The sequence below is a fragment of the Cervus elaphus genome, chromosome 2, assembly GCF_910594005.1.
Source record: "Cervus elaphus chromosome 2, mCerEla1.1, whole genome shotgun sequence".
In the NCBI taxonomy this organism is placed as follows: domain Eukaryota; kingdom Metazoa; phylum Chordata; class Mammalia; order Artiodactyla; family Cervidae; genus Cervus; species Cervus elaphus.
In genome coordinates this window covers 37,226,644-37,239,759 of record NC_057816.1, presented here as the reverse complement: position 1 = coordinate 37,239,759, position 13,116 = coordinate 37,226,644, and the positions used below count along the sequence as shown (strand labels likewise).

Sequence of the window (13,116 nt, the reverse complement as noted above, 5' to 3'; positions counted from 1 at the left end):
GCTGGGAAAGATCGAAGGCAGGAGAAGGGGACAACAGAGGATGAGATGGTTAGATAGCATCACCAATTCAATGGACATGAATATGAGCAAACTCTAGGAGATAGTGAAAGACAGGAAAGCCTGGCTTGCTGCAGTCCATGAGATCACAAAGGGTTGTGACATGAGTTAGTGACTAAACAACAAAAGAAAATAAGTAGCACATTAAACAAAGGGAGGAACCAAATAAATCTTAAGATTTTTTAAAATAACTTAAGTCTCAACAAATTCAGTACTAGAGGTCTGTGCCACATACGGTGTTACAGTCTATATATATTTTCAACTTTGTCATCTACCTTCAAGAAGTTTCTTTCTTGTATCATTCAGATACACTGTCACATCAGTCATTATGATATATCATTTTTTCGAAAGGGCAGTAACTTAGGTATCATCTGTCTATCATGGAGATTAATGGCTGATAAAATATGAAGGGGGTGCTCTACCTCACTAATAATCTCAGTAAGTCATTCGTTTTTACTCAACAAATATTTATGGAGATGACTGTATGCTAACACTGCATAGGTAGTGCAGAATAAAACCACTGTAAACACTGATGTACAAGGTCTCTATCCTGGGTAAATATGTACAAGTGGGACTGCTAGGACACAGATAAGTGTATGTTTCACTTTACAAGAAACTGCTAAACTGTTCTCCAAAGCGGCTGTATCAGTTTACACTTCTACCAGCAGTGTATGAGACTTCTAGTTGCTCCATATCCCTGTCCATATTTGTTATTATCATTTTTCTGGGTTATGTTTTTCTTTTTGTTTTGCCATTCTAATAGGTGTGTAGTTGCATCTAATTGTGGTTTTAATTAGCATTTTCCTACTGGCTAATGATGTTGAACACTTTTTTCATGTGCTCATTACCAGTTATATATACTCTTTGAGAAAGTGTCTATTGAAACCATTTGCCCATTTTTAATTGGGTTTTTTATTTTATTACTACTGAATTGTGAGTGTCATACATTCTGGCTACAAGTTCTTAGTCATATTTATGATTTGCAAAAATTTCCTATGTTTTCATCTAGAAGTTTTATTAAGGTTAAGTTTCACGTTTCTTTATGATCTGTTTTCAGTACATTTTCATATATAGTACCAAATATGAACTAAGGTTCACTTTCTTACATACGACTGTCCAGTTGTACCAACACCATTTAATAAAAATACTGTTTTCCACTGGACTATATTGGCATCTCTGTCAATAATCAACTGACCAATCAGCAGGACTTCAGAAATGACTAAATGAGGAGCTTCGTAAATCTTCCCCAAGAAGCAATGACAAAGCCAGACAAAACTGTCAAAAACAACCATTTGGCAGTGGTTAGGACTCTGCACTTCCACCACAGTGGACATGGGTTTGATCCCTGGCCGGGGAACTAAGATTTTGCATGCCAAGCAGCCATGGCCAAAAAAAAGAAATTTAAAGATTCTGCAAGGCTTATAATGAAACGAGAAGCATGTATCCAGAAATATCTGCAGATTCTAAGAACAGGAGGAGCCTGTGGTAACATATTAGCCTGGGACTACAAGCATCCTTAGCCCCAGCTTCATGACACACAAGTTCTACCCAGGTGGACAGTTCCACTGCCCTGCTAAAGAGACTGAGAAGTCCATGCCCAGGCACATTTTAAAAACAAATCTACTCCTCAGTGGCAACAATCTAGGAAAGCCAACATCAGAACCAGTCATGATACTGGTTGGGGCAAACACAAAACTAAAACCCTCCTAGAAAATTAACAGAAAAACTCAAGAAATGAGACAACCTAAGTGGGCCTTGCTAAGATTCCACTTATCCTTTCTGGTCTAAAAAGCTGGGTACATGTACAACATCGTTCATACCCAGGAAAGACTGAAGAAGTCCCAAGCTGGCTAGACATTCCTGGCTAAGGCCTGAAAACACATGGGGAAGAAAAAAAAAGCCAAGCTGACTTATAAACCGCTTGGACTTTGAACAGATTCCCCAAGCCATCCACAGAATCATTAGCAAGATGGTCACCTTAGTGGCTCAAGGTATTTAAGCGCAGCCTCTGATTAATCACTGGCTGACCACTAAGCTATGCTGTCCCAGGGGTGACCCCTATGAAGCCAGACTTAAAAATAAAAATAAGAGGGAAATTCCCTGGTGATCCACTGGTTAGGATTCAGCTCTTTCACTGCAGGGGCACAAATTCAATCTCCAGTTGGAAAACTACTTATTAAGATCCCTCAAGCCACGCAGCCAAACTAAATGAATAAATATTTAAAAATAAAAAGAATTAAAAAAAAAATAAATGAACAGTGGACACACACTGTGAGGGAAACAAGAGTCCACAAAATTAGTCCAAGCAAACCAACACACAAACACAGAACAAGCACCCCAGGGAAGAGGGATAGAGGAAGTAGGATCTGAATCCAGAGGTGCTACAATACACAATCTTAAACATCCAGAATGTGCAGTGAGGAAAAGGCAATCTCTTCAACAAGGGATGTTGAAAGTATGACAGCCTCATTAAATCAATGAAGTCAGAACACACTCTCACACCATATGCAAAAATAAACTCAAAACGACTTAAAGACTTAAAAAAATAAGATATGACACCATAAAACTGCTAGAAGAGAATACAGGTAAAACATTCTATGACATCAGTCGTACCAACGTTTTCTTATCATAGGTCAGTCTCCCAAGGGAATAGAAATAAGAGCAAAAATAAACAAATGGGACCTAATTAAAAAACAAAAATGTGTAATATACACACAGGAAAATGAGGTCAATAGAAACTATCTCTGAGAGGATACAGATGCTCAACTTAGACTTCAAACCTATAATAAACAGCTTCAGAGAATGAAAAGAAATTATTTTTTAAAGAATTTAGGTTTAATGAATTAAAAGCATGATGACAACAATGATTCATCAAATAGAAAAAGAGAATTTTTTATGAAAAAAGAAAATTCTGAAGGTGCAAAATATATCTGAAATAAAAGTTTACTTTATGGCAGAAAGTGAAGAAGAACTAAAGAGTCTCTTGATGAAAGTGAAAGAGGAGAGTGAAAAAACTTGTTTAAAACTCAGCATTCAGAAAACTAAGATCATGGCATCCGGTCCCAACACTTCATGGCAAGTAGATGGAGAAACAGTGGAAACAGTGATAGGCTTTATTTTCTTGGGCTCCAAAATCACTGCAGATGGTGACTGCAGCCATGAAATTAAAAGACACTTGGCTCCTTGGAAGAAAACCTATGACCAACCTAGACAGTGTATTAAAAAGCAGAGACATTACTTTGCCAACAAAGGTCCATGTAGTCAAGGCCATGGTTTTTCCAGTAGTCATGTATGGATGTGAGAGTTGGACCTTTTAAAGAAAGCTGAGGGCCGAAGAACTGATGAGTTCAAACTGTGGTGTTGGAGAAGACTCTTGAGAGTTCCTTGGGTCCCAAGGAGATCCAGCCAGTCCATCCTAAAGGAAATCAGTCCTGAATATTCATTGGAAGGACTGATGCTGCAGCTGAAACTCCAATACTTGGGCTACCTGATGTGAAGAGCTGATTCATTTCAAAAGACCCTGATGCTGGGAAAGACTGAAGGCGGGAGCAGAAGAGGACGACAGGGATGAGCTGGTTGTATGGCATCACTGACTCAATGGACATGAGTTTGAGTGAGCTCCGGGAGTTGGTGATGGACAGGGAAGCCTGGCGGGCTGCAGTCCATGGGGTCACACAGAGTCAGACACGACTGAGCGGCTGAACTGAACTACAGGGGCTCAAAAGCTGCTTTCATCTGATAGAAGAAAAAAAAATGAAGTCTAATAAAGCACAGTTTTCACCAGTCATTAATTTAGCTGTCATTTTACACTACCAATGTTAAGTCCCACAAGTCTTAAGAAATCTCAAAAAGGATAACAAAATGCAAAGGTATTAGTGCAACACTAAAGTAGAGAAGTAGTGTAAAGTAATTAGCCTCCAACTAATAAAAATAAATGGGAAAAAAAAATAAAGTAGAGAAGTAGGAGATGATCTTAAATGGCAACAGAGAAATGCACCAAAACTTCTTTATTTAGATTCAATTTGATTAAAATTCAACAAACATTTCTTGAACAACTGCTATACACTGTGCTAGATACTAAAAATATAAATTTAATTCAACAAACGCAGCAATATGACAAACATTTATTGGAAATCCACAATGTGACTCCAATATGCCAGACACTATACTAGATGCTGAGGAAAAAAGATAAATAAAACTCAAATGAAAAAAAGGTACCTTCAAAGAGCTCAAAATCTAACAGAGAATACAATTCAATGTGATAAATAGAATTTTTCAAATGTGTATAAAATTGAGGGAAAAGTTGCTAGTTGGATGATACTGAGGGGGTAAACACAGAAGGCTCTGCCAAGTAGATGCTACTTGAGCTGGATTTCAACTGGGAAGAGGTGAGACCAGGCAAATGAAATAGCCCGTACACGGGCTACAATAATAGGAAACAGTAGACTAGGTTGGGAAATGACAGTCACTGCACTGGAGCATGAAACAAGTCTGACAGGAGTTGAGGTTGGAGAGGTAGTCTACCGTACTAAACAGCTCAAACTTTATCCTAGAGAGTATAGAGTCACTACACAGACTTAAGGAAGGTTTTCTGGAGAAGGAAATGGCAACCCACTCCAGTATTCTTGTCTGGAGAATTCCATGGACAGAAGAGCCTGGTAGGCTACAGTCCACGGGGTCAAAAAGAGTCAGACATGACTGAGTGACTACCACTTCCACACTCACTTTCTTTAAGGAAGGGTTACTGCTTTTGTTTCAGAACAGTAATCTTGTGTGTCAGTTTTAACTAGAGGTAGATGATCCAAGAAAGAAGGAAATCAAGTAGCTCTAAGGCTGTGAAGGTGGAGAGGACAATTCTGAGAGTCAGAGATGGAAGACAATCAACAAACTTCATGATCACTTCTCACTACATTAATATGCACCATGAAGCACTTCATCCAGACAAATGCTGATACTGCAGTTTGCTTCTGGAAAACCCTGAGACAACTCAATAATGATGCAAAGGACAATAGCCTGGAAAGCTAAGGAAGGGAGTGAAAAGAATAATGGTTTAGTTTTAGACCAACTGAATATGAGATGCCAGTCAGGTATGCATGAGCTGCTGATAAGCACTGTATGCAGAAACCAGAATTCAAATTCTGGAGAGAAAACAATTCTGTGAATTGTTATACAGGAGCGATTAAGACAAGGAAGTCTAAAAATGGCCTGGAGACAGAGTGTAACATAGGAGAAGTCCATTGGCAGGACATAAAGAAAACCACTAATTTGGCAAACTAAAATCAGTACTTCCTCTCCTCTTCAAAATCATTTTTTAAAAAAAGGCAGGAAAATCCCATTGTTGATGAAGCTAAGAGACATCTGAAACCACAAAAACAGACAGGAAAGCTGCCAAAGTGTAGATCAATCAGGGATGTGGGAGCAAACAGCAGAGAAAATCCCCACTCAGGGCTGCAGGCACAGAAACACCCATCAGGCACATTCCTCCCAGGTGAGAGGGAGCCACTAAAAGGGCAAAGGAGACATCTCCCCAGTTCAAGTGGGGCACACAAACTGGTGGAGAGAGATTCTTTGGACCAGATTTGGTTCCAAGAAGCAGAAAAGCCCAAACAAACAGGAAATCACACAGAGACTCCATATTCATAGAAAGCAGACTCTGTGGCAGGGGAAAAAAGAGAAATGCATAGTGCAGCCTACAGGAAATAGGGAAATGTAATAGCTAAAATAAGCTCCCCACACATAATCATGAGAATCATGAGAAAAATTCCAGTTGGCTTTGAACACAGCCCAAAAATAAAAAGTTGTGCATAATAAACTTATCTATGAAATAGAATCCACCTGCAATGTGGGAGATCTGGGTTCAGTTCCGGGGTTGGGGACATCCCCTGGAGGAGGGCATGGCAACCCACTCCAGTACTCTTGCCTGGAGAATCCCATGGACAGAGAAGCCCAGTGGGCTACAGTCCACAGGGTCACAAAGAGTCAGACGCAACTGAGCGACTAAGCACACAGCACGTGAAACAGACACAGACGCACAGACACAGAGAACAGACTTACCGCTGCCAAGAGGGGCGGGGTAGGGGGAAGGACTGGGAGCTGGGGACTAATTCTGCAGACTATCACACTTAGAACGGATAAACAACAAGGTCCTACTGTATAGCACGGGGGACCTGTGCAATATCCTGTGATAAACCATAACGGAAAAGAATGTATATAGACATGCGTAACTGAATCACTGTTGTACAGCAGAAGTGAATACATTGCAAATCACCTAAACTTCGATAAAATAAACCAATAAAAAAAGGAATTTATGCATTAAAATATTCACTAAGCATGGCTTGTACTACTGAAAACCTAGAACCAATGAAATATCCATCAATCAAAAAATGAATAAATTCCGATATTTACCTAAGAATAGATACTACAACATGGCTGAAAGAAATGAACTAGAAAAAGGAAAAAAAAAAAAAGAAATGAACTAGAGTACATATAGGGAGAAGGACATGGCAACCCACTCCAGTATTCTTGCCTGGAGAATCCCAGGGACAGGGGAGCCTGGTGGGCTGCCGTCTATGGGGTCACACAGAGTCGGACACGACTGAAGCAATTTAGCAGCAGCAGCAGAGTACATATATGTAACCAAATCGTTAAGTCAAAAATACATTGTTGAACAAAAAAAAAAAGCAAGCTGCAGAATGGTCCAAATAATATGACGTCATTTAAATATAAAACTTCATTTAAAACCATGATCTAATCATATGTAATAACAGCATAAGACATAGATGGTAATAATAAACACCAAATTCAGAGCAACAGTTATCTCTGGAATTGGAAGAAGAGAAACGACACTTGGGAGGGGCACTCAGGGACTTCCAATGCATCTGTGATATTCCATTTCTTTTCCAAAAATCTGAAGCAATTACGGCAAAAATATCAAGATTTGATGGAGCTACGTATGCATTATGTTATCCTCTGCAAGCCACCCTCTATGCTGCTTTTGGAATCCAGCCACCACACTGAAAGGAATCACAACCTAGTCCACATGTGGCGACCTCACAAAAAGGCCTGGGTGGAGAGGAATCCAGATGGCCAGGCCCCACAGCCAGCCTCTACTACCAGATGTCTGTGTGATCAAGCCTTCGGAAGATTCCAGCCCTAGCTTTTAAATCCTCTCGCTGGAGTCCCCAACATCACAGAGCAGAGAAAAGGTGTCCCTAACATCCAAATTCCTGCTTCACTCCTAAGCATAAATAAATGCTTATTTTACACCACTAAGTTTTAGGATACAATTTATTACAAAGCTAAAAAGAGCACCCAAATGTTACAGTGAATTGAAAAGAAAAATATTTGTATACATATGTGTAACTGAATCACTCTAAGCAGCAGAAATTAACACTGTAAATCAACTATGCTTCAATAAAATTTAAAAAAAGAAAAACATTTGTGGTGCCCAGCATAAGGCCTCAGTCCTGTATGCTAAATTTACAAAGCCGCCAACAGCTCCAAACTTACCCAGTTTAATAATTTATAGTTTCTTACCTCCAAACTGCCAGAGTGTGCTGCCCAATGTAAAGGGGTAAATTTATGGAGAATATCAACTTCGTTAATGCTGGCACCACGTTGTACGATTTCTGAAAGCTGCTTTACATCTCCGGCACGTACTGCATCGTGTATGCTACCAAAATGCACTTTCTTCCTGGCACCTATTGAAAAGCCAAATTGCTTAAAATATGCTGCAAACCTAAAAAAAGACTAAAGCATTGACATATATAATCTATCATGCGTAGAGTAGGTAACTAGTGGAAAGCTGCTATATAACACAGGGAACCCAGCTTGGCGTTTTGTGCCGTCCTGGAGCGGGGAGGGAGGTTTAAGAGGTAGGGGTATATACATAAATAGAAGTCTGACTTATTCACTTCGCTGTACAGCAGAAACCATCACAACATTGTAAAGCAATTATCCTCCAATTAAAAAATAAATTTAAGATAAAAAAAGACTAAAGCAACAATTGAACCGAAAGTCCAAAGTCACTTTGGCTTTCCAAATAATTTACTACACAGATACTCATGAATAACATCTTAATCAGACTTCACTTTCGGCTCTAATATGTAAACAGCACAGAAGTCATCACCTACATTCATACAGGAAAAAAGCTGAACAAACTGAAAATCAACAACTTTTCTTAGACTTATCAGAAGTCAGGGCAAACAGCCACCCTAAATTTGGAGAGAAAGGTCAAGAAAACTGAAAATCAACAACTTTTCTTAAGACTTATCAGAAGTCAGGGCAAACAGCCACCCTAAATTTGGAGAGAAAGGTCAAGAAAAACGTGGTCAAGTTCAGCTCACCTGGAGCAGAAGCCACTGGAACCACAAACTTCCTGAAGCACTCGAGTGGTAATTTTGACAAACTGTTGGGGGCTGGGTATGTACTAGCCTAAGAGTGAGAAACTCCTCAGGGCCATAGTCTTACGAGGCCCCCTCATTTTCAAAGATTTTACCTTCAAAACTCCACCAGGTTATTACTGTGAAAAACAAACAAACAAACAAAAAACTCGCTTCATGTCTCTGGTAGAGACAGGAGAGAGGTGACCATCTGGAAACCTGCCCAGCTATTCTCTGTAACAAAGGCCTACTCTCCAGTGGAAAAGACTTAACCAGAACTTCATCTCACAGGGGCAGATACATCTTATCAATGTTTTTCATATCTTTCTCATATACCCTACACTAAGAAAGGGATGGCAAGTCACAACTTTTACTTCATACACGAAGTGACATATTTTATAATTTTATGTTCCAAACATCAAGACTGCATTGTCAGCCCTACTGTTCGATGAAATATCTTAACGTGCATTGTGAACCAGAAGCACCAAAAGTATCTAAGCATGAACAGACAGTAGTTGGAGAAGGAAGTAAATAGTTCAAATCAGTTGACAGCTGAAATCATTTCTTATACCAACTGTTAGCAAAATGCTATGCATTTTACTCAAAAATCCTTTCTGAGCATCTACCATATGCCAGGCACTATGATAATACAATGAACAGACATGGATTTTAGACATTTTCTTTCCACAGACACTTTTAAAACTATTGGGATAAATTGGACACAATAAAAAACCTGACAGTAACATCCTAAGAGTACAGGTGAAATAAAGGAGGAAGAGGAGGAAACAGTGGAGCAAGTCTCTGAAGAACAACTGAGATATATGTATCCGGGCAAGGGAATAAGGAGGCACCCCACAAAAAACCAAACTACTTGGTAAATATTTAATGATGTTAATCCCCCTAGGTCAGACCTTCATTATTCTCCTTTATTTTTTTTAAACTTTGGCATAAGGGTTTGTATTTTGCCATAAGCCAGCACACGAGATCCCACCCATGACAAGGTCATGGGGAGAAAACCTGACAGGCAAGGCGGATCAGGTTTTCAGGGATTCCGAAAAGCTGCCCCAAAGCTGCCCCCGGCACTCACCTTAAAGATGGTATCTGTTCTTCTGATGCTTGCTTCAATAGACTACTCCCTAATTTCTGTGACAAAGGCAGAAGGCCTTCCCTGATCTCTTTCCTAATAAGAATCAATTTAGAACTTTAATCAATAAGTTTCCCAGGTGGTGGTATTTTATGAGATTATCCAGGGTGAAAGGAGTGTTTTAATTCAAACTCCTTTGCTGGTATTTTAGTTTATTTGGCAAATGCGTTTATGCCCTTGGTACTAATATGCATGATTGCTTATAATACCCTAATCATAAAGCAGCATAAAGAACCTAATCACATAAAGGCCCTAATAGACACAGAGCCCTTGGGGGTGAGGAAGCCCTATTAGAGAACATAAAAATATTATTCTAAAAGTGGTTATAGTTAAAGATTTAGAAAAATAAGAGTGTAAACCTGTCAATTTTAACCAGGAATGCTAAACAGGGGCTGCCTCACTGGAGCTGCAGAGTCTTTGTGTGGTAAACCTTTTAGATAAATTTAACTGATAACTTCTGCAAAAGGACTGACCTTTGTGTTCATTAAAGAATAGATTACGGAAAACAGCTTTGCATTCACCTAGGTCATAAAATGTCAATAGGCCCCAAGGCCAGAAGATAATGTACAAGACCCTCATAAACAAAGAAGTATGCAGAAAATACCCTGGTTTCTTGAAGAACAAGCTGATGTAATGTTAAACTATCTTCCCCTTAGAAATGTACTAATTTAGGGTATAAAAGCCACGGTAAAAAATAAAGCTTTGCCAGACTCTGCCAGACCCCGCAAACACCCCCGTCTGGTCATTCTCTCTCTCTTTCTCTCTCTCTCCCTCCCTCCCTCACAGACTTGGCCCTATCAAGGCTGGTCTCACGTGTCTTCTATCTCTCGCCGATGCCGTTCATCCTGAGGGTACCCCCTGGATCCTGCCAAGGCTGAACCCCGGCAGTATTTGGTTCTCCAGATGAGCAGTGGGGCCTTAGTTCCCTGACCAGGGACTGAATTCACACCCCCTGGAGTGAAAGTGCACAGTCTTAACCACCGGATCACCAGCGAAATCTCCATTATTCTCCTTTAAACAAGTACTGCAAGATCTACAAATGACATTCTACCCATTTTAATCCATTTTATACAGGAACACTCTAATCCAAGGACGCATGGAGCTATCTTATCACTTCATGCCTCCACACTCCAAACTGCTTCTGGTTATCCAAGGCTCATCTAGAGACTCTCAGTATGACTGAGGGTCTATGCCCTCCCATAACTTACTGAGTGCTAAAATGCTTCAGTCGTGTCTGACTTTGTGACTCTGTGGCTGTAGCCCTCCAGGCTCCTCTGTCCATGGGATTATCCAGGCAAGAATACTGGAAAAGGTTTTCATGCCCTCCTGCAGGGGATCTTCCCGTGTCTCAGGGATCCAACCCGTGTCTCATTATGTCTCCTGCATTGGCAGGTAGGTTCTTTACCACTAGCATCACCTGGGAAGCCCTCCCATAACTTGCCTCCATCTAATTTCACAACCTTTTTTCTCACCACATGCCATTCCAGTTTATTCATTCATCCACTCATCCATCCACTCAACATTAATCTGGTATTTATCATAAGTATAAAAAGATTAAAAAGACATGGTCTCTATCCTCAAGGAACTCACAGAGATCTACAAATGCAAATTACAAAACAATGTAGTAAGAGCAACAACAGAAATATTCCTAAGAACTTACGGAAGCAAAAGACTTCTAACTCAGCTAGGGTAGGAGGGAAGGAGAGCAGAAAAGGGTTCCTAGAAGAGGTAACACCTGAGATGAATCTTCAAGGGTTAGCAGGACTTTGCCAGGTGAAATGCATGCAGGGAAAGGCATCCTGGACAGTTCAAGAAACTATAAAAATACCCACCCTACTGTGGAAGCATAAGGTTGAAAGGAAAAGAGGCTAGAATTAGACAAGAGGCAGGCTGTGCTGGAACTTGTTGGACTTGAACAGATAGTGGGGAATCATTAAAGGATTTTAAATAGAGGAATAAGAATAATCAGATGTGTAACGCTGGCTGCAGTGGGGGAATTAATGGACTGGGGAGCAAAAGGGCAAGAGTAGAGACCCAAGGAGACCATGTGGGACGATATCTACAGGAGTCTCCACCAGAGAGGTTGAGACCCTCAACTAACAGAATGGCAGTAGGAACAGAAAAGGAAACAGATTCAACATATATTACGCAAACAGGATGAAATGAACTTGAGGGGATTTGGTGCGTGAAATAAGGGAAAAGTAACAGGACAACTCCAAGGTGCGTGACTAAGTTACACAAGTGGTATAGTGCCTCTATACACTAATAGAGACAAACAACGCTAAAGGACAGAGAGGACATAATGATATAAAATCATATTTTGAAAGTGTTGATCTTGAGGCGCCCAAGGAAGAGTTCCACATGGGAGCTGTACATGGAAGTCTGCAGCTCCAAGGCGAGGTCTTGAGCTGAGCTCTCAGGGTTAACTGTGTGTCAGTAGTAGGCAGCTTTCTCTGATCCCCAACCTCACCCCACACTGGAGCCAGGGGCCCTCTACTCTTCCTTATAACATTCATCACACTAGTAATTACTTGCTCAGTATTTATCTTCCCCAGTAGGAGGAAGGAATGTGTTTGTCTTCCTTGCTCACATATCCTTAAGAAAAAGCACACAGTAGACACTCAATAAATATTTACTGGATGACTGAATGAATAACAGATTCAGAGGTCCTCAGTAGGGTTGAAGTCATAGTACATAACAAGGAAAAAAGCATCAGTGATGGCACTATCCAAGAAAAAATAAAAAGCAACATTTAAGGAGAGGATAGAAGAAAAGTCAGGATGGAAGGATGGATGGGTGGATAGCTAGCTAGCTAGACAGACAGGGAGAGTCGGGAAAGGGGAAGGAAGAAAATTAGGTGAGTCTAATATCTCCAGGGCTTCCATGGTGGCTCAGAGATAAAGAACCCGCCTGGCCAATGCAGGAGACGCGAGTTCAATAACCCGCTTCGGGAAGATCCCCTGGAGAAGGAAATGGCTACCAACTCCAGAGTTCCTACCTGGGAAGCGCCATGGGCAGAGGAGCCTGGCAGGCTACAGTCCATGGGGTCGCAAAGGGTCTGACACGACTTAGCGACTAAACAACAAACAGATACTATTTACAGAGTCAAATGCCGCAGAGACGCCAAGAACTTAAAAGGGTCCATAAATTTTAACAAGAGTTGCTATCACCTAGGAACGAAGTCTCAGGAGTGGGCGCAGATAGGCGCCAAAAAAAAAAAAAGAGTAAGGAAAGCTGAAATGAGGAAGGATGGGGGCCAGATGACCAGATGAGCTTTGGGACCCACTGTAAATAGGTCAATTAAGGGAAAAGAGATGAGTGACAGGTGAGAAAGGGAAATGCCAAGAAAGGGCTGGAGTGGAGTGTGGCAGAGAGACAAGGGCCAGCGAAGCGATCCGACTCACACGGGGTCGCAGTCTCCGTGGAGGAGGTGGACGGGCCTGAATCGGACACCCCGGGCATGGTGCGGCGACTCGAACTCCGGGGGGGCGTCGAGTCCAGGCCCCCGCTACTGCGGCGGTCTTCGCTCGCTGT

The 13,116-nt window shown here is 41.0% G+C and overlaps 1 protein-coding gene across 6 annotated transcripts in view; it reads right to left on the bottom strand.

Annotated features, from left to right (window-relative positions):
• The window catches only part of ANKRD42 (ankyrin repeat domain 42), a 63,052-nt gene extending 49,936 nt beyond the window's left edge, over positions 1–13,116 (bottom strand). For all 6 annotated transcript variants that reach the window (XM_043875914.1, XM_043875924.1, XM_043875932.1 and 3 more), the window contains exons 1-2: positions 12,987–13,116; positions 7,594–7,757 (exon numbers count right to left, since the gene is read on the bottom strand). In XM_043875914.1, coding sequence (XP_043731849.1) covers positions 7,594–7,757; positions 12,987–13,044 — 222 coding nt within the window. In that variant the 5' untranslated portion in view covers positions 13,045–13,116. The remainder of the gene's footprint in view (positions 1–7,593; positions 7,758–12,986) is intronic.